The sequence below is a fragment of the Kwoniella mangroviensis genome (genome assembly GCF_000507465.2).
Source record: "Kwoniella mangroviensis CBS 8507 chromosome 1 map unlocalized Ctg01, whole genome shotgun sequence".
In the NCBI taxonomy this organism is placed as follows: domain Eukaryota; kingdom Fungi; phylum Basidiomycota; class Tremellomycetes; order Tremellales; family Cryptococcaceae; genus Kwoniella; species Kwoniella mangrovensis.
The window spans coordinates 8104109-8125107 of record NW_027062533.1 but is presented as its reverse complement, the minus strand read 5'-3'; the positions used below and the strand labels follow the sequence as shown (position 1 = coordinate 8125107).

At 46.0% G+C, this 20999-nt stretch overlaps 8 protein-coding genes across 8 annotated transcripts; 3 read left to right on the top strand and 5 right to left on the bottom strand.

Moving 5' to 3' along the window:
• Positions 1-125: 125 nt before the first annotated feature.
• Positions 126-1087, bottom strand: I203_103066 (uncharacterized protein; the record flags this gene model as incomplete). Its single annotated transcript, XM_019150801.1, has 3 exons — positions 126-620; positions 759-932; positions 1004-1087. The coding sequence occupies 3 exons, from the start codon at positions 1085-1087 to the stop codon at positions 126-128; spliced, it is 753 nt and encodes a 250-aa protein (XP_019000028.1).
• Positions 1088-1697: 610 nt separating this feature from the next.
• I203_103065 (uncharacterized protein) lies at positions 1698-3333 on the bottom strand (the record flags this gene model as incomplete). Its single annotated transcript, XM_065517227.1, has 9 exons — positions 1698-1763; positions 1827-2135; positions 2206-2340; positions 2390-2466; positions 2520-2665; positions 2725-2816; positions 2878-2952; positions 3006-3116; positions 3181-3333. The coding sequence occupies 9 exons, from the start codon at positions 3331-3333 to the stop codon at positions 1698-1700; spliced, it is 1164 nt and encodes a 387-aa protein (XP_065374045.1).
• A 676-nt stretch (positions 3334-4009) lies between these two features.
• I203_103064 (uncharacterized protein) lies at positions 4010-6720 on the bottom strand (the record flags this gene model as incomplete). The annotated part of the gene is made up of 17 exons (XM_019150803.1): positions 4010-4321; positions 4377-4415; positions 4472-4501; positions 4552-4662; positions 4729-4792; positions 4850-4885; positions 4945-4999; positions 5129-5168; positions 5221-5284; positions 5343-5427; positions 5491-5684; positions 5739-5885; positions 5975-6149; positions 6208-6243; positions 6285-6383; positions 6456-6492; positions 6544-6720. The coding sequence occupies 17 exons, from the start codon at positions 6718-6720 to the stop codon at positions 4010-4012; spliced, it is 1701 nt and encodes a 566-aa protein (XP_019000030.1).
• A 556-nt stretch (positions 6721-7276) lies between these two features.
• On the top strand, positions 7277-11068 carry I203_103063 (uncharacterized protein; the record flags this gene model as incomplete). Its single annotated transcript, XM_019150804.2, has 12 exons — positions 7277-8871; positions 8925-8957; positions 9029-9299; positions 9398-9613; positions 9680-9727; positions 9784-9869; positions 9932-10110; positions 10197-10295; positions 10374-10519; positions 10584-10633; positions 10695-10901; positions 10963-11068. The coding sequence occupies 12 exons, from the start codon at positions 7277-7279 to the stop codon at positions 11066-11068; spliced, it is 3036 nt and encodes a 1011-aa protein (XP_019000031.2).
• A 296-nt stretch (positions 11069-11364) lies between these two features.
• I203_103062 (uncharacterized protein) lies at positions 11365-12329 on the bottom strand (the record flags this gene model as incomplete). The annotated part of the gene is made up of 5 exons (XM_019150805.2): positions 11365-11627; positions 11751-11924; positions 12007-12048; positions 12103-12169; positions 12246-12329. 5 exons carry the CDS (start codon positions 12327-12329, stop codon positions 11365-11367), a joined length of 630 nt encoding a protein of 209 aa, XP_019000032.2.
• A 493-nt stretch (positions 12330-12822) lies between these two features.
• I203_103061 (uncharacterized protein) lies at positions 12823-15539 on the top strand (the record flags this gene model as incomplete). The annotated part of the gene is made up of 13 exons (XM_065517226.1): positions 12823-12903; positions 13005-13061; positions 13125-13597; positions 13685-13827; positions 13911-14271; positions 14363-14576; positions 14646-14654; positions 14706-14733; positions 14794-14989; positions 15048-15119; positions 15176-15228; positions 15292-15364; positions 15431-15539. The coding sequence occupies 13 exons, from the start codon at positions 12823-12825 to the stop codon at positions 15537-15539; spliced, it is 1869 nt and encodes a 622-aa protein (XP_065374044.1).
• A 149-nt stretch (positions 15540-15688) lies between these two features.
• I203_103060 (ATP-dependent RNA helicase ROK1) lies at positions 15689-17889 on the bottom strand (the record flags this gene model as incomplete). The annotated part of the gene is made up of 5 exons (XM_019150807.1): positions 15689-16020; positions 16101-16429; positions 16531-16728; positions 16809-17707; positions 17800-17889. 5 exons carry the CDS (start codon positions 17887-17889, stop codon positions 15689-15691), a joined length of 1848 nt encoding a protein of 615 aa, XP_019000034.1.
• A 662-nt stretch (positions 17890-18551) lies between these two features.
• I203_103059 (uncharacterized protein) lies at positions 18552-20668 on the top strand (the record flags this gene model as incomplete). Its single annotated transcript, XM_019150808.1, has 7 exons — positions 18552-18840; positions 18948-19028; positions 19097-19213; positions 19274-19505; positions 19592-19696; positions 19754-20458; positions 20536-20668. 7 exons carry the CDS (start codon positions 18552-18554, stop codon positions 20666-20668), a joined length of 1662 nt encoding a protein of 553 aa, XP_019000035.1.
• Between the last annotated feature and the right edge of the window lie 331 nt (positions 20669-20999).

Here is a 20999-nt window from a genome sequence, read left to right as displayed (position 1 = left end):
AGAGTTTGATGGATCTGCAGGGGAAAGAGACAGACAAAGTAGCGTTATAGACGACTGTCCTGCGAATCAAACTGCATTGAGCCTCATGATTGTGTGCAGAACAACGATACTACTTGACAGATGACCTAAACAGCTGCATACATGCCCAATTTCCCCGTGGACAGACCCATTCTGACTATACTAGCACACACTTCCACTCCCGCAATTACAGGATCGATTACTACCATCCCGCTCCTGCAGACTGCCTGAATCTCCTTGTCCAGACCTACCATCCCCGCACATCCAAGCACGATGACATCCGCATCTCTTTTTTCCTCTAGCTCCTCCTTGGCGATCCTGACTAAGGTCCCCATCACTTCCTCACGAGGCAAGTTCTCAAGATCGAGGACCGAAAGACCAGATGATACCACACCGGCTGAGCATTGCTGCGAGAGATGCAGTGAATGAATATCATGTGTGAGGAGCGGCACCCAGCGTGGTGAGGTTGTCAAGATTCCAACCCGAGTGCCCAGATTCGATGCAAGAAGGAGAGGAGCAGCTAGAATGGATGTCACCGGTGAGGAGGTCAATTCGCGGAGAGACGCGGTGAGAGGGTGATTGGAGAAGCAAGCTACCACAAACTAGTCGCGAATGCAACAAGATGATCAGCATGAGCACGAGAGCATAACATGATTTCGTTAGCAGGATTTTGGGCCATTGTGGGAAGCGAAGCATTTGACATTATGATATACAGATGAACACCTTCAGAATGAACTCACTCCGCTCCATTTATCCAATTGACTTCTAAGATCCTTCAGACAAGCTGCCGCAGAAATGACACTGTCGTAAGATCCTTCTATACTGTACGGAGCATGCGGGTGTGAGGGATTGTAAAAATCCAGGATCATGTCATGTGGGGGGACCAGTGCTCGTTGGATCGATTGCGTGAATGCCTGAGTGAGCACCGAGGAGAATCAGTCTTCCCATAGCATCGAGATGAGGTGCGATGTCTTTTCATACGAACTTGCGTGGCATTCGGGTTGATGATGAGTAATCTCGATTTATTGACTCCCGTCAATTGCTCATTTGACCCGAAGAGAAAAGGCATTGTCATGAGCCCCTGGTAAAATATGTATGTCTATTGTAGAAGAAGGGAAAAAGAACAGCTTGCAGAACAGCATAAGTCCTCAGTAACTTATTCCAACATACGGCAATGTCCGAAATTGCGGAACGCGGTGGGGCGAATCGAAAATCGTTTCTTGACTAGTTACCAGTCTTAATCTGCAGGAAATTTGTCAGGTCATGCCTTATTTCAGATGATCGTCTACGACTCATTGAACGTTCTGTTGCGATTTAGGTCCCTGGCTATGGCAAAAACGAACTGTGCGCTGTAGGATCCCATGTGTACGACCATGACGAGAACATTAGAAACCCATCCCGCTTCGAGAACCACCTCCGAAAGTCTTAGAACGCTCGGGGTAGGTCTGAGCATGTTAGAGCCATGTGAAATGCAAGCTAGACAAAGAATCCCGTGTTTTGAGCGACAGAGCAAAGTGTAAATACCAGGAATAAAAGGATCGTCGTTTTTCAATGGCTACTGTTACAATGGGAGACGGAAAATCCAATGTCGATGCATGGATACGAAATAATTTTACACCTTTTTCTACTGATCATAACATACAACCGAATATCAGATAATCACTTGAGACAGAACTCGTCTAAGCATATTGCTTGACATCTTGATCATTGGGTCCAATAGGATCATCTGACGCAGCAAGATTACACTGTGTGGATCAAATCCTTTCATCAGTCTCTTGGGAACCATTCGTCTTTGAAAGACTACTTACCTGATGAAACATTCTCAATTGATCCTCTTTGAACGCTCCCACGACCGAGTGAAGTAAACCTCGATTATGGAACAAAACCAGATCGCCTTCTTCCCAATCTTGCGGGTAGACTAATTCAGGAGCGATACCGGGCCTTTGCAACGTGTACAGAATTTCTCGCACCTTCGTTAGATCGGTGATGTGAGCTCCGTCTGGATAAAGAGCGTTCGCCTTGGTTGCGTTCGGATGGAGAGGATCGATCAGAAGTTGGTGAGCGCCGCAAGGATGGACCTGAATGTGTAGTGAGCCGGTCACGGGGTTTTTCCAGCACTAATGTCGTGAGCAGATATGGAGGTAAGCTAATGTCACATCGCAGCCAGATGATGGAATATAGACTTACCACGGGGAACGTCTTAATCTTACTTTCCTCCCACTCCGGCAACTCTTCCAAGTCCAGCTCAAGCCCTTCATTCTCTATCCCTAATCCAGTGGGTAACGCATGTGCTTTCGACATCCATACGTAAGGATGAGGTGCCTACGCTCCGATCTCAGCAACTATTACCTTGGAAGCAGTGCTCACTCACGTATCTGACTTTAGTTCGAACAGCCAAAGACTGGAGTTCAGGAGATAAGATATCGAACATGTTCTTGCCGCTTACGACTGCCGTGTGAATGGTCAGCATAATCCAAGATTCATGATTGTATGGTACTTACAAGCAGTAGTACCTAGAGGTACAGGCAGCTCATCACCGGTCCCATCATCGTATCTACAGATCTGCGTGTGTCCTTGGGGTACTTTTACTGCCCATAGAGAGGTGACTTTAGGTGGAGACAGATTATATAGAGCTGCATCGATATGCCTGGAAGAGTGTCTCTCGTCAGCAATTACTATAGCTTGAGGTGTCAGAGACATGCTCACCATCTATAAAACCTGGTGATACCCTTATCTTCATCCTCTTCCGATACGGGAGTCTTATGGAAAGTCTTGTGATGAGGATGTTTGAGTTGGGGCTATACATGTATCATCCAAAATCAATACTGGGTCAGAATGATATTAAGGAGTGATACTCACACTATCTAGTCCCTCATATTCACCAGGTACTTTACCATTTCCTATAAGTTGCACCTGAGGTTGTCTAGGGATAGTCTTGAGATCAGGATGGAGGATCGATGACTTGGTACTCCCCGTCTTATTGTTACCGTGTCCGTAGGTATCGGTCCGTAGGTATCGGCAGCGGGATCGAACGAATGTGTTAATTCGTACTGCTGTTCAGGTGTGATTTTGGTATTCTTGAACAAAAGTACTGAATGCTGATAGAGACATGACCTCATCAGCATACGCTTAGGTCGCATGACCTTGCATTGGCAGACTCACCTTGTACAGGTTGTCGATGATCTCCTGCTTCTGCGATTCAGTCATTTGGGAAGGATCGAACCCATCTACCTTCCTACCAAATTCTGTAAAGTACTTTGGGTTGGCCGAAGGTGGCAAGGGGATAGGACTGAAGGTGAGGCCTGAGGTCGTCATTGTAGCGTATGTGCGACGAAGAGAGGTATGTACGGAGGGAAATGAGAATTGACTGATACGTGGAAGGTGATGATAGACTTGCTGACGAGTTCTTACGATGATCATGGGCGATTCCAAGTATTTATATGTACATCTTTGCATTTTTTCATTGTTATGAACTGTGAGATGCGATGTGATCGGATTTGACTTCGGTATCCCATTCTCATATGTAACTCCTGTGTTGTTATATTGGCTTTGTTATCTCTGCAGTACGAGTAGTGACTACCTCCACTCTTTCCCCCCTTCCCCTTTCTCACGTCATGCCAATCAGATCAACGCAATTCCCGCCCGATCTTACCGGCAGATAAATACACATGGACACACCCTGATAAGGATGTTTCTAACACTTCGTCTTCGCTAATGCATGCAACAACCGCAAGGTCAACGATCCATCAACTGAGACGCATCATTGTAGATAAACTTCATCAAGTCATTGGCCGGTGCACCGATACCTCGATACCTGAGCAAACGTCGGGCCTGGTTGGAACTTTACTAACCGGATATCTGAAAGACTAACGACATTTTTCCCAACCATCACACACAACCACATGAAGATTTTGTGCATGATCCGTTTATCCGTATGAATCCCTCGATGTGTATAGACTATCTACTTCCCTCGATGTGTATAGACTATCTACTACCTCTTATCCTTCTCGACGGCGACCCCTCTCTGACCATCCATCTCATACTGACTACCAACGACCAGAACCTCTGCAGAGCTCATCCCATACACTCGTATAGCTTCGTCCTCGAGATACTTCCTACACTCCTTTCTCGATTTTTCAACATTGACACAAGCCAAAATACCGACCGATACAACTCCAAGGGCGAGTAAGAAGGTGAATGGCATGTTGGTATTGCCCGATCGATCGATGATGGCGCTACTGACGAAGGGACCGATAAAACTCGACGTTTTACCGATGATCGAAAAGAGAGCGAAGAACAGGAACTGCAACACGTCCATGTCAGCTCGGTCGTTCGGAAGCAGGATGGGGTGCACTCACCTCTTTGCCTCTTGGGACTACCTCGGAAATCATCGCTTGCTGTAGGTTGATCAGCATGTGATTCATCTCCTTGAGCTCTTGAGGAATAGACTCACAGAAATAGCATACCATGGACATACGAAGATCTAGGTAGATACCTTGTCAGTCCCTGTCCTGTCGAATGGACCGAACTCACTCCGTAGAAAGCTTGATAAGCCCAGAACTCCCATGCATTATGAAATCCGAACTTCTGCTGAGTTATACCTATACATCCCCAAGCGCAAAGTACGAGGATCCAAAAGGCGTTCTGCAAAGTAAAGAGAATTGTTCGCATATGTCTTCGCAAAATTGTTCGGGACCGGCATGCACTTACGAAAAGCAACATCGTTTTAGTTGGGATAGTATATCTCTTTTGCACCAGCCAAAAGATCCCGATTCTGACCGTGTCTCCTGTCAGCTGCTCTTCCTGGCAGTGAGTGATTCTCAGTACTCACCCAAGCGCTTGAGCAGCGATACCATCGATAAGAAGGCTGAAATGTGGAGTCAGCGCTCATCCAACCAATCCGTACAATGTGTAAAAAACACCTACTAGTTCAGCATCTTGGTGTCATACGACACAACCTCGTTCTGCAATGTCGCGATGACTGTTGTACGTGGTCAGCTATCACAGTGTGTGGGAAATTCGATTATAAATGTCCTCACCGGTGACTATAGTAGGAAAACGAAGATCAGTACCTGCATATCGTTATGTACGACATTGAGAAAAGGCTCACCGACAGTGTTTAAACAGTCTCCCAGGAAGAAATAAGCAGCCTGTATAAGTAGGGTCAGCCTCTCGATCGCGAAGTCATCATAATCGACTCACGAGGTAAATAAATGTTTGTTTGAGTCGAAGACACAGTCTGAATGCATGGTAGATCTGTTTGACCCTATAGTAGCCTAAGATATTAGCCATGTTGGGTTCTCTCCTATATATATGTGACACACCCAACAGTCAGATAGCTCGTCTTTGGAGGTAATTGATTACCAGGTCTGTACTGCTCGTAGAATAGCCAAGGGATTGCGCACAAGACTGTCCCATCACTCATAAGCATCCATCCGAGTTCTCAGTCATAAGTATTCGATCCAAACTCACTCCAGACACCCGCACTGTACGCACAAACAATGCTCAGAGCTTTGGTGTTGCTATCAGGATCATCATTGATCACACCTTGCAATATCCCCGCTAGAATCGCCAGGACCACCAGTTCACCGACCGAACAGACTAGGAAGGACACATTGGCTAGTCGATTACGAGCCAACATGTCTTTCCGATCATGAGTTTTTTGACTGTCCGACCTATTCGTCAGTAGGGCCTTACGGTGAGCGGAAAGTACAACTCACTCAGTCTGCCCTTTGGCCAGATTCTCTTCACTTTCTTTGATCTCCGGTAAATCTCTAGCTAATCCTGGGAAAGCGGCCGTCCAGAATGTCAATGCACCTTGATAACCTATCAATCCAAGGATATATAACGCAGTACCAGCTTGCCATCTACGAGAACATAACTATCAGCTTGACCTATCGAATATTATGCATCTTCACATCGCTGAGCTTATGAGATTATTCGTAATGAGACTCACTTTGAAGGCGTCTCCACCCCGAGCCAAGCGAAACTGACAGCCCATGTCAAGATGGTAAATCCAGTGGTGATATGAGGTCTCCATACACCGTAATCTGCGAAGGATCCCACGATGAGGAAGATGACAGCTTGGAACGCGAACGAGAGTCCATTGGTGATCAACACGATCGAGTTGACTATGTGACCGGATTTTCATTAACACTTGTTTGTGAATAGGGCAAGTATCCCACTCACCTGAACGCTCATGACCATACGCAACGAGATTACATCCTGTATGATATCAGCTACAATCCATTCGATGGTAGACATACCTCCATCACCACATGCTACTGTTCCTCTGGGAAATGCGGGATCCCATCCAGCAAGGTATAAAAGATTTTGCCAAGCGGAAATAGCAAAGTTGAATGGTCCTACCAACGCAATAAACGATCAATAATTGATGGCACTGATTGATGTGGATATATTATCTGACGCTGACTCACCCAATCCCGAATTTCCCACATAGTAGACGTACCACGACTACTATTCAATCAGTTTCATCAAACTGCACTGTAGAAATATGGGACTAACCCAAACTTCTACTCTGGTCGTTGTCTTTCGTTCACCAACGATGGGCAGTGGACTAGCAAATAAGGTAGCTTCGTCTGTGAGTTGAGTTCCAGCTTTCTCATTCGCATTCCCACTTTCAGCTAACCCTCCATTGGCGGTGCGGGGTATCTGATTCTTATCGTCTGACGAGTCGTCCATCGTTGTCCTTGCTATTCGCTTCCGAGGATATAGATCTATTCTGACTTTCAAGCGATTATCTCCGAATCAGATCAAACGTGAAAACAAAAAGAAATCATCCTTTGATCAATAAAAGGGTGACTGACCAGACCAGTCTGGCCCAACCCCACAAATGCGAAATCCTCGTCTCTGAACGAAAACAAGGAGCACATGTGGTTTCTTCCTTTGTTTACCTGGCTATTTTTAGGGATTCTTCATGATCGTAAATCTCGAACCCTGAATAATCACTATCTTCCCTTGGGCATTCCAGCAGACCAAACGAGGGAGAAGCTATTCTTCATTTCCGGCGGCATGATGTCATTGACAAAGATTTTGCTTTCTGGAAAATGCAAAACAAGGCAACGTGAGATGAATGCAGGAGGATCCCGAGCTGAGTTTGGAGGATGCATTCTGGGAGTAATGTTGTATACAGTTGACTATTTCAGAGCCAGCGGCAATTCTCTAGTCATATAGATAGAACAGAGAGGTAGTTATCTTCCTCGATAAACACCGCAATTGCAGCCTAAAATCATCTTACATGTCCAGCCCGAAAGACGAAGCACGACGCGAAGATCAAGATCAACCAGAACGCCCTCGTTCCGCTTCACCTCATCCTACGTTTGTGATCTCTAGTCCGAAAGAGCCGCCTGTATCTATACCAACGAGTCCAGAACCTTCACCGTCCATCTCTCGAGCTTCATCGCAGTCTCTCGCTGAGGAAGATGATCCAGCCGATAAGTTAACGTCAAAACAGGAGATCCACGATAATGACCAATGTAATGAAGAGCATGACCAGCCCGAAGAACAGACAGGGGATTGCGCAGGAGATGATAGGGAATCAAGGAGTACGACTGCTGAAATGAGGCAAGAACTTGACAAATCTGCAGAAGATACCAAAGAACTTATGAAAGTGGAAGATGCTCGACGACCTGATCTGCTCAAAGTGCACTGGAAGAGCCGGCTTCGTGACCATCACATGGTGGATATGAGTTCTGTCCAGCGCTCTGCTTGTCCAGATGCCTCAAGTGACAACAGGAGTACCAAGCAGATGGCCTCTAGGTTAGTCAGGAAACATACTGGTAGACCTGCTTTGCCTCCGCCACCCTCCGACACCGAGGACGAAGAAGCGGTGTACGATTCTGATCCAACAAACGTCCCTTCATCATCCGCTATCTCACTGAATTCAACTGACTCGCCTGATCCGGTGCAGATGAGAAGTAGAAATAGGAGATCCTCAAGTAGACGATCCTCCAGGAGTTCCATGTATACTAGCGACGAAGAGTCGGAAGATGATAGATCTATCAAGCCTAGGGGAGTGCTCAGTGCTTTGCTTGGGCTATATAGGGACGATAGAAGAGACAAGATGGATATGCGTCAGATGCTGAGAAGATCTGAACAAGGTGATGGGGAGAAGACCAAAAGGAGATGGTCATCACAATCGTTGTTTGCTATACCTTCCGGTAATTCTAGTCGGAGAAGTAGCTTGTTCAACTACGATGATACCTCAAACCTGGGAGGTGAAGAGCTTGAAGAACGACTGAAATATGAGAAAAGGAGAGTACATCGTAACAGGAAGAGGAACGTAGATATACCTCATCGAAGTCAAAATTTGGAAGATCCGTATATCCCTTCACCTCATTTCTCTAATCAACTTACACCCTCTGCCAATATTAACATAAGTCAGAGATTTAGAAGATTCCTCAGTGGTCAGGGATACCCTGCATCGTGGTTTGGATATTCTCAAGATACCTCCCCGCGCCAAGGTGGAGATGGCGGGAACTATCAAAGATCAATGGCTGCTTTGCTGATCACCACTAGTAGTCTGATCGCTGCTGCTAGTCCAACTCTTACCCATGTGGCTCCTGCATATGGTGATGATGCGGAGACGACAAGCGGTAATAGAAGAATCAGTTGGTATGAGGGAGTAGCGGAAACTCATGCGAGGCAGGAAGATTTGGAGCGAAGAGAGGACGAGGCAATGGGTGCTGGAGCAGACGATGCCGGTAATCTGGAGAAACAGATGGAAGAGGGTAGGTTGAAGAACAGATCGAAAAGGAAGAGAAGGAGAGGTAAGAGAGTTCAGAAGGAATTGGCAGTTACGAAGCATGTTTCGAACATTATACAGAGGAAGAAGTGAGTGATGTTGATATTGGGGAACAACAACAGCTGACGATGATATGATTCAGATTCATCGAGATGCTTGCCAAGGCTGTAGTGAGGTCAGTTATCCATTATGACCGAGAACGCTCCTTTCTCCAAGCAAAGCTGATTCATCTCATGAAACTCACAGCTATGGCGCTCCAGCTCATTCCGTCGAAGCATGGTTATCAGCCACCGCCGATATTCTCTCGGTGGAGGCGTCTTTCTTCTTCCTCCCTTCAGTATTGATAGTGGCGTTCAGAGATTCGGATGTCCACTCTACGGATATTCTGTTGGTCAGACCAAGTGGTGGACTGGAACTGTATAGATTATCATTGGTTCATGAGGTGTATAGGAAAGTAGTACATGATGAGATTTCAGCGAGTCAAGGGTGTAGGGTTTTGAGGAGGATCGAACGACGGGTAAGCACCTAGATTTTCTTACCTTGCCACTCCAAGAACTTCCTGTTCGCATTATCCAGCCAGAATCAGGGGAAATGGCGAGCTGACAAGCCCAATAGACCGTCCCATACTCACGATGGACACTCATTCTCGCTGCCGCTATAGCATCAGCAGCTTCCGCAAAAGTGGCTTTTTCAGGATCATTCATCGACATCTTGATGTCGGGTGCTTTAGGTAGTATGCTAGCTATAACGCAATTCACCATTGCAGAGAAGAACAAATTGGTTTCCAATATATTCGAGATTGCTATGGCCGGGATACTGAGTTTTGTCGCTGTGAGTTTGACCTCAAGGTAAGACCGGTATGTTCAAGGGCTGACAATGGTGATTTTCTTATCACAGAGAGGCTTGGGCGCTACTCGATATTTCTGTTATGAATCATTGGCCTCTGTAAGTCAATTCCGGCAGGATTCCAGGCTTTAGAGTGGGACTAATTAAATTCACAGGCCGCTATCGTTCTGATCTTGCCCGGATGGCATATCTGTCTGGGAGCATTGGAATTAGGGTCCAAAAACGTAGTCGCTGGGGCAATGTGAGTTCGACTGCTTTACTGAAAGTATATTTATCATTAGCTGAATTTTACCAATCGAACAGCCGCCTGGTATGGGCAGTAGTCTACACCTTGTTTTTGTCCCTGGGATTGGGTATAGGAAGTCAGATATTCGATTCGTTCGGACCGAGTCAACCTACTATGCAATCGTCCACACAATTGGCCACCATAACCGGAAGTTTTACAAGCAATGATACTTATTGGGATCAAACTTTCAACAATGGTGTGTCCTCAGCCTATACATCATATGATAGTTCGCACCGTAGGAATTACCGATAAACTAATTTCAGGTTCTGTTTCTGATAACAGGCACTTTTACCTTCTCAAATTCCACTTCGAGTGAACAGGAAGCTACGACTGTAGCATGCTATCGATATTCAGATTGGGATTATTGGTGGTACACCGAACGTGAGTGAAAATCAACCAGCTCAAGCTTTGATAGCGCACAGAATTCCCTCGGCTAAAATTTTCCCTTTCATATGTCAGCCAACGACTGGTGGTTATTCCTTCTCGTACCGATATTCGCATTTTCGCTTGCTGTATGGTTCCGAGCCGATTGGCGATCGAAGGATATCTTCGTGATGGTAGCGGTGGCCAGCGCAGGATATGTTGTCGATTTCTTTTTGTCTCAGGTGAGCTGCATCCATCAATACACCAGATTATAGGTTGGCGCTAACTGGATACCAACTATGTTAGCAAATCGATCAATCAAACGTAGTCTCCGCCGTATCAGCATTCACACTTGGGTAAGTCCGAGGTTTATCAATCAAGCGATTTTGGCGTCTAACGTTCTCGGTGGAATTTCAGTATACTGGGGAACCTCTACTCACGTCTCGGAGGCGGTTCAGCTTTCCCATCAATGGTAGTGGGTATCCTTCTGATAGTACCCAACGCGATAGCCGCAGCAGGTGGTCTGAGTAGTTCAGGCTCAAATGGCGATTCCTCTTCTGGCAGTTCCGCTTCCAGCTCGACTGGAAGTAGTAGTCAGGAAATCAACGCTGCGGTCATCGTCAGGTAAGCAATTTCTGGATGATCAGTTGTAATACTTGGAACTGATCGTAGGTTTATACTCTAGTATCCGAATGGTCCAAGTCGGTATCGGTCTGGCTATAGGGCTGTTCGCAGCTGCGTTGGTGATCTATCCGTTCGGAAAGAAACGAAGGTATATATTTAGTTATTAAGTCATGTAATCGGATCATCCAACATTACTACTCATACGAGTTAATGTGTGTTGTTAGAAATATAGAAATTAGAGCTAAATGGTATCGCTCATACACGCTATACACGTACACGGGTCGACTGTGGGCCTTGTTGTAGATACACGTAACAAAATGCATTCGATTCCCGTTGTCTGGTTCATATATTTTTCTTATCGTCTCTTCGTCAATCCGTAATTTGTGTCACCCAGCTGGTGTTTTCCCCATCTTCGTTCATAGTCGGTGAATTCGTACTCCTGTCCTTTCACCCACGGTACTAATCAAACACTCAAGAATTTCTCGAGCTCGTCCGCTAGGACCTTGTGGACCTGCGAGGTAGGATGTAACCCATCGACCCATATGCCCCCGCTAGATTTGTCCGGATCTTCATGTTTGAACCTATATTTGGTGGGATCATCGAATATCTCTGTGAATACGTCGTGAGCAGAAAAGATTTTTGAGGTGGTGTTAGGTTTCGATAGCCAGTGTTGCACTCGAGATGGCAGTAGGTCATTCCATTGGGATATTCTTGAAGAGATAGTCTCTACAGGGAAAATGGAACGGAGTGATCAGTAAAATCGTCATGGCAAGAACTGCAATCACCCCTATCTCTCCCAGCACACTGATCTGAACGGTGGGAAATGGCACTTGTGGACTCGAGTCCTACCCATGAATGAAGCGGATGACATCGATGGCCTTCTTGGAGGAACATCGATCAATACCAAGTTTCTTAAGCCTAACACATACATCCTATCCAAGATTTCCTCCAACATATACATCTCAATGTCCAACGTGGGATTCTGAAGATGCATAGCTACGTCATTGATACCTATCCATAGAACTAGGGTTCGCCTGGATTCAGCGGATGGGGCCAATTTGTTTCACTGATTTGATCCAATAGGAATGGCTCGAAGACGACTTACCTAACATTGCGCTCTCATCCACTCTCACAAGATCATCATCGACTATCGATTCTCATTGGAGAGCCTGCTCTCGGAGATCATATGTTGAATTTTCACCTTCTGCAACATCGTATATCATGAGGTCGTGCGATTTGTCCTTCATGGACCTCGATAGGTGGACAACCTTGTGTAGATGAATTCACACGAAAGTCAATGCTTGTGTAATGCGACGAGGTATCTGGTATGTGCACTTGACTTACCCAATTGTCCTGATATTCACCCACACACCAAAATACCTCCTCACCTGGATTGGACAGTCCCATTGGATCTTCCTCGTCGGGCATGGAACAGCGCGGATAAGACCATCCTATGTCTGCGTACGAGTCGCCCCTGTTCAGCTGAGATCAGCTTCGGCCTGTCAGATGCAGATAGAGGTATGGGGCTGACTTACAAGACGAAAAGCTGAGTGATCTGATCTATCTTCATGCTCCGTACAACTGAGCGTTGGAGATCATGATCAAACGTAGGTTGTGGATCAGCGGCTGAAAGCTCAAGCTGATAAGATAACCTACTTTCCAGGTGGTGCTCCCGGACGATTACGAATTATTCTAATGCTCTAACAAGTGTTTGTAATCACATCGTGACATTTTTGTAATGACCGGTTAGTCGCGGTTGACTGGATCACCTTACTTCTTACTGTTTGTCGTTGCATTTCTTCCTTCACCACCTCGTCAACCCCTCATTCCACTCAGTCATGCAAGCATGACCACGCAGATATAGCTCGGCATCATCAAAGCCATCGCCTGCTCCTGCCTGTGCATTAGCGAGCTGATCGCCATGCCCAAGGCCAAATGGTACGCCGTCAGGGTGGGAAGACGGCCCGGGGTGTATGCAAATTGGGCAGACGCAGAGAAACAGGTGAGTACGACAATATGCACTGGGTTTCTGTTTGGTACATCACAAGAGGTACCCTTTCATCTGGTTAAGCGTGCCTTCTCAATGAACTGACAACTGGACAGGTTAGAGGATATCCTGGTGCTGTTCACAAATCCTTCCCACACCCTCAAGCCGCCGAAGTAAGTTTAGGTATTCCGTCATTTCCTTAGGCATGCTCATTTCATGTGACGATGATATCGTAGGGCTGGCTGAGATCCGGCCAACGTCACAACCCCACCGTCACTACCACTTCTCTATCTCGACATCCCTCGAAACAGCTCGTATCGCACGAGGATATGGAATCAGACATATCACCCGTGGAAATACCAAAACGAAATTCGGTCCCAATCCATCTCATCCGCTCAGATTCTCTTCTCGGGACCGGACCGGATCACACCACTTCTACCGAAGATCCACCATTATCGGCTCAACAGGAAGAGATTCTACGTAGGATCTTGAATGGCGAGAATTACTTCTTCACCGGATCCGCAGGTACCGGTAAATCGGTTCTGTTAAGAGCGATCATCAGATCATTCAAGCAACGTGAAGCGGATGAACAGGATAACGCAGAAGATATTTGGAAGAGGTACCTTTTTGGAGAGGATAGGAATGGACCCAGAACAGAGGTGAAAAGGTGGAAACTGGGAGTGACGGCCAGTACGGGTATGGCAGGAGTGTGAGTTGACAGCTGTTTCCCCTTGTACCGCTGCATACCACATGTTTTTTTGTTCGCAACAGCTAATGAATTGTCCACATATCGTAGCAATATCGGTGGATCTACCGTGCATTCCTGGGCAGGTATAGGGCTCGGTGAACTACCTGCTCAGAAGCTGTATGAGAATATTTTAAGGAACAAGATCACGGCTAAAAGATGGAAATCTACAGGAGCATTGATCATCGATGAAGGTGAGTCGTGATCAATCTTCCAGCCTGACACCACGAAAATAGATAGACTGACAATGACGTTTTTCTACATCTTCCGACTTCAGTCTCAATGATAGACTCAAAGCTCTTCGACAAACTGGAATACATTGCCCGTAAGATCCGAAAAGACGACAGACCCTTCGGTGGTATTCAGATAATCCTGTCCGGTGATTTCTTTCAGCTACCCCCAGTCACCAAAGGCCATCTGAACAATTGTTCATTTGCTTTCGAGGCTCTGACCTGGAGTCAGGTGATACCCAGGGAAAATATGAGCAGTTTAACGAGGGTGTTCAGGCAGAAGGAAGATCAATTTGTAAATATACTGGAAAGTATGAGAAAGGGATTTATCAAGCCTGAGGATATCGAGGTGTTGAAAGGGCTGAAAAGAAGTGTGCAGTATCCGGAAGGGATTGAGCCTGTTGGGCTGTGAGCATTCATCTTTCAATCGCATGCTCTTCGAACCTTCTTTCTTGTTCTTCTAGATGACGGAATATGGCTTAATGGCTAAACCTCTCAGATACCCTCAAAAAGCGGAGGTAGCAGCGATAAACTCAGCTAGACTGGAAGCTTTGGAAACCCCGCTTCAAGTATTCAGCTCATTTGATATACCTGGTGTCAACTCCCATGGATACCCCTTGGAAGCGAAACAAGCTACAGACTGTTTGAACAAAAATACCATATGGCCTCAGGACCTGGAGCTGAAAGTTGGTGCTTTGGTCATGTTGGTGACAGTGAGTTGAACCCATAATACCCTTGTGCTTGCCCCGATGTAGACGTGCTGAGACTGAATATTACCGCAGAACATGCAGGTGTGTTGACCTCCTCGTTGCTGTAACCGATGTAGCTGATTTGAACTACAGGATGGTGTGCTGGTAAACGGATCGACTGGTAAGCTAGAATGTTTTCTATGCTTTACGTTTGTCAAAGCTCACATTCTCTTGTACATAGGCACAATTGTAGATTTCATGACCCTCTCCGAAGCATCTTCCGTCAACATCCACCCTGCCGCAGGAAATTACGGTTCAGCTCCAGACCCAAAGGTGGCTTGGCCGGTCGTCGAATTCATACCTTCGAAACATGCTATCGGGAAAGTAGCGAAGAGAGTTGTTGTGTCTCAGATGTCAGTCGATGTGTTGAATGCTGCGTGAGTGCAAATCCTTGGGAAATGTAGTTGATCCCCGCTGATGCCGGTCAGATACTAGTGGAAGGCCGGAGGCGACGAGACATCAAATCCCTCTTATCTTAGCCTGGGCTCTAACGATACATAAATCCCAGTGAGTGAAATCGCCCTGGGAAATTTGAGTTCGAGCAGCTAAAATAAGGCGTTCAGGGGTCAAACGCTTGAAAGGGTAAAAATAGATCTCAATAATATCTTTGTTGAAGGTAGGTATTACGTTCGAAGTGACTATTCACTATCTCGTTGCTGAGTAGTCCCCTTGTCATCAGGCCAAACATACGTAGCGATCTCAAGAGCAGTCAGTTTGGATACCCTACAACTCCTGAACTTCTCAGCGCATAAGTGAGTCCATCAGCGATATCCCTCGTAGTTTCGCAACGACTGATCTTCCGTATTTGCGTTCAACAGAGTTATGGCTCATAGTCGAGTGATCGAGTGGGCAAAACCTCTTGAGCAAGAACAGAAAGATGAAGAGGAATGGGATGAATTGCTGGCTGGTGCTGAACTGGACTTCTGAGAAAGAGATTGATACGATGATGGGATGTCCGGGATCATCCTATTGTCTGTATTGTTTGATACCAAGCACTGTCTATACCATGTGTAATGTCGCATATACGGCTCTAATTAGGTTTATGTGATGATTTGATACAATGTGAAGTGACCACCCTACTCATCAGTTCTCATCTTTCGCCTCTTGCTAGCCTCCTTCATCATCTGCTTCTTCCTTCCCTCCTCTCGTCCCACATCTCGTCCCCCACCACCGATAGCTTTCCTCTTGATCGGTGCTTTAGCCAAAGACCTCTTCTGGTTCTTGGTGGGTTTCTTCATATCCAACATGTATTCTGGGACTGGGCATCCACTAGATCGCAAGACGTTGGCGATGGTACGCAAGTAAGGTCCATCTTCGAGGTTGAAGAAGGTTATCGCTTTTCCTGGTCGACCAGCTCGACCTGTACGTCCTATTCGGTGGATGTACGATTGCACAGTTTGGGGGAAATCTAAATTCAAATTATCAAATGCGTCATTTACCCAAGAAATAGGTTGAGAGGATGTGAGATCGTGGATATGCTGTACTTACCATAGTTGACCACAACCTTGACACCTCTAAAGTCCATCCCTCTAGCAAGAACCTCGGTGACCACTAACATCCAGACATTACCCAGCCTGAAGTTATTTATCGCCTGATCCCTCTTGGATTTCCCTTTACCACTATGAACCACATCGACTTTGATACCTTCCAGTATCAAATTCTTGTGCAATTCGTCTGCTCTTTCGATCGATTGCACGAAGATGAGAGATGGGTAAGGCAATGATCCGGTGGAGAGCAAATTACGGAGTGCGAGGAGTTTACCAGATTCAGAACCTGTATAAAGGAGAGATTGGTCGACAGTGGTCACTGCTGAGTCTCTGTGAGATGCACGCGTATCAGTCTGGGAACTCTGACTGATATGACGGGATCCCATGCATGTGCATGTGCAGATCAGGGAAAAGAGAAAGATTTGACTCACTTGACACCGACTACCACTCTGACACCTTCATTTCTCAGCCATTTTTTAGCAATCTCTTCCACACCGGATGGCATCGTAGCCGACAAGAGGCACTTTTGGACATCTGGATTCATGCAAGCTGCTAAGATAGGTTCGATCTGAGACAAGAAGTCGGGCGAGAGGAGTCGATCGGATTCATCGAGGATGACATGTTGAGTTCTATTGTGCGTCAAGCGAATCAGCTGATGTTCTGCTACAAGTCGTATAACTAGGAAACAGCCTGAGAGACTGAAACTCACAGAGCAAGTGATATCCTCTTTGACTCCAACAAATGATGCAACCTCTCAGGCGTAGCAATCAAGAAGTCTATTCCTAACCCAGTGGGATTACCAGATTTAGGTTGAGCAAATTCATCTACACTCCCCGTAGACTCCTCATCGTCATCTTCGCTTCCCTCTTCTTCGTCCTCATTCCTCTCACCATCATCCTCTACATCTTCTTCGGAATCGTCAAGAGCTGTTCCAGGTGAACTATCGCAAACTGCTTTTTCGGTCGCTTTCGTCAAGACCATCGATCTCCAGCTTCTACCCTTCGTAACAGCTTTCGTCACATTCAAGATCTGGATAGCCAGATCGTGTGTGGGTACCAGTATCAACGCTCGGATTCCATGCCCTTTGACTTCGTTCTCGGTATTCCTCAATGATCTTGAGGGGTCTCGCAGTTTCACCAAAGTAGGTAAAATGTAACTCAACGTTTTACCTGATCCGGTTGGAGCTATACATAATGTATCTTTCCCTTCTAGTAGACACCCACCGACTGAGCATTGTACACCCCACAGAGAGTTGATGTTTGCCCCTTTCAAGGCTTTCAGTAATGGTTCTCCTTCTCTGGATGAAAGTGATACGGAAGGGTGGTTGACGAGGGAAGGTAAGTTGGTATGTAATGATTTGGGTAATGGTTCCGGTCCAGTTAACGTTATTTTTTGTACCGGTGGGGCTATCTTGCTTGACGACGATGACGAAGAAGAAGAGGCGTCCGAGTCAGAGTCGGATTCTGATTCTTCCTGAGCGATAGGTGGTTTGGTCTGATGGTTGGTAGACGGATGATCACCGAAAAAGTCGAGTGAACGGGGCAAGGATTTGGTGTGGGTCTCGATCGATTTGGTGGAAGCTTTCCCTTTTCCTTTACGATCCTTCTTCTATACAATCCAACGCGATACAACCATCAGCATGTTGTTGGATACTGAGCAAGTATTTTCACAGTAAGATTGTGTGAAGGTTGTAAACTCACCCCTCCTCCGAATAGCTCAAAATCCTGCTTGAACCTGTTTTTATCGAATTTCGCTCCTCCGGCCGTGAGTAGGTTGAACGCTGAGGCCATCCTGGTTATCTGATTTCGATTGTTGTTGCTTTGAGCCCAGAGGAAGCGTTGACAACAGTGATGGAGTGTGGATCGCAAAAAATTGGTTAACAGGCGTCAACAAGGAGATCCAGAAAAATTGAGGACAAAGTGGAGGTAGGGGGGGAACTGGACCGTAATACGATTCATAATGGATCATTACAATCCCATCAAGGGGTGTTCCATCGGAATCGTAATCATTCATTAGAAAAGTGTTTCCAACTTCCGACTTCTCGTCATTCCCTTCTGCCGTAATCTCATCCTCCCATATCTGATATCCGATGTGTGAACGATCCATGCAGTGATCTTCATATTTTGTCATCCATCTTATTCCAGCTTGGGTACACAAGCATTCCCTGTGTATAGCACTTCCATTTCATATCTGATCGAACCGAAACGGGATCACCGCGAAGTCAAGCCAAATTCAGTCCGAGGACGAGCTCTCTTAGCTCCGTTTCATCCTGCATCCGCAGCTGGTTCGAGAAAAAGTTGGAAGATGGGGATGTACATATAGTCAAATTGCGGCTCAAGTATAATCATAGAACACTTCTCTCATCCCAAGATATCAATACGCCAAGCGACAACATATCGCCTTTCCTTCATTCCCAATTAGCAGAGAGCCGGATGGTGCTTCAAACATCGCCATGTTCGCCCTTCCAGCCTCGAGACGACCTCACCTCTTCCTCGCGTTGCTATCGTCAATAGCCCTTGTCCTTTTTCTACACAACTCATATCACCCTCAATATGCTATGATAAAACCTCCATCATTGTTCCAATCTGACTCGGACAAACCCAAGGCATATACAGGACTAGAAGCGGATGATCTAAACGTGCGAAGAAGAGTAGAGAGGATGAGAGGTTATTGTGAGGGGGAAGATCGCTTCGAGAAGGAATATGGGAGGACAAATATAAGGATGACAAGGGCATATGAAGGTAAGTTATAACAATTCGATCTCAAAAGGGCGCAAAGCTCTGATCTCGGATCAACTGAACGCCGAAAGGATGTTGCGGCTGACGATCATTCTGTTGTCCATCTATAGGCTCGCATCATAGGATAAGGCAGTTGTTGCACAAAGCATTGAGAGGTGAACATCTGACTGTATCGGTCATCGGAGGTAGTAGTGAGTGTTATACTAAGCATACAACCTATATTGGGGGATAATCGCTCACCTCTTGAACTCGACCACAGTAACAAAAGGACATCAAGTATGGGTTAACGAGATATGGTTCCACAAATTCTGGGAGTGGTTGAATGATTTTGTGGGGAACGATGTTGAGGTGACAGAAGTCAACGGTGCAGCTCCTGGTGAGTTGCTTTCTTTCAAACGTATGGAGATATATATTGACTTTCGATATATCTGCATAGCCACCGGTTCGGATTACTTCTCATTCTGTTTCCCCCTACACGTTCCCACCGACTCCGATCTCATTTTCGTTGAATTAGCAGTGAATGATGAAGGCATTGTGGAACATGTCGAAAATATGGAGAACCTTCTGAGGGGACTATTGGATCTTCCGAGTAAACCTGCGGTCGTTTTGGTTGAGGCTATGGCGTTCAGTAATGGTGGCATGGGAGGCGGAGGTGGAAGGATGCATCTGTGAGTCCTGAGTCCGCTGCCTGCCTTCGGTATTTCTCCTACAATATCAACAGCCTCATGATTTTCACTGACCAAAAGATCTCCAGACCGGTAGCACAGTATTTTGACGTTCCAGTGATAAATCAGCGGCATCCCTTGGCCAATCATTTTGGAAGATATCCACAACTCGTCCGACCATATTTCTCACAGGAGTAAGTTCATCTTACCTTCTGTCGACTGTCTTCTCCAAGCTGATAGCGTCTATTTAGCTGGTGGGGAAATCCTGATATGAGACATATCAACTCACGTGGTCATCGTGACTTGGGTATGTTATCAGCAAGTCTCATTCAAGATGTCTCGTGTACGATGTTATCCGAACCGACATTTTTCGTCCCATCTCCGCCGACGGAAGAAAGCGAGCACGAGAAATCCCTTTCCATTTTAGTTGGTGGTGGCCGACCATCTAATCCCGAAGACGCATCGTTGTTGGATGAATCATTAGCTGCTCTCCAAATTACCTGGCCTGAACAGAGTAAATCATGGAGAAAAAATCCCGAAAAAGAAGAGCAAATCGGAGAATTGATGCCCGGAATGTGGGTCACCCCAGCAGAATACGGTCTACTACCTCGTATGAGGGTGTTGGATGGGTGGAACCCCGATGTTTCCAGTGTTTTACCTAAATTCGAACCTACATGTTTATCTACACGAGCGAAAGAAGCCAAATTCAACTTGACTCCTTCATGGAACGATGGAGATTGGGAATACTGGGTACATCCAGAACATCTCGATAAACCGTATCTCGTAGCTAGAAAACCCGGAGCGAAAGTGCAATTTGAGCTGGAAACGAATGTAGGAGTTGTCAAGATATATAGTTTAAAGAGCAAGACATTTGGTTTGGGCACGATAGAATGTTGGGCGGATGAAGAGAAGCACAAGTCAACGAAGGTGGTTGGTTGGTGGGATAACGGTGATGTGTGAGTTTGGCTATTTCGTCGTTCCTCAATAGTTCATCCAAGGGTAAGCTGACACAGCTCTCGTGCTGGTATGCTAGAAATATCGGACGATTTGCAACGATACGAAATGATCTGTCAAAAGGTACTCATACCATCACATGTGAATTACTAGAAGAGACTTCTGATCCTGATGGTGGTCATGAATTCAGGATGATCTCAATCATGAGGTAAGCAAGGTTTATTTCATGTTATATGTCTTCTCGTATCATACTAACATTTTGTCCTTTCGTAGTGTCTAAACAAGCTATCATATGTCACTTCGTCTCGGCCGTGTCATAATGTTGTCGACGGAAAAAGGAGGTGTTTGGTCATCATCATATTGTATATCATGTTTTTCTGCTCACAGAACTGTCTCACCTCGGAATGTCAACCCATAGAATCACACACCAACTTTCACTTGTCATGCCAATTTATGCATATGATATCAGTTTCATGTACTAGCTGAAGTGGAAGGATCTTACAAAGGGAGGCAATCCGTATCGAAAGTGCGGCAAAGCGTAAA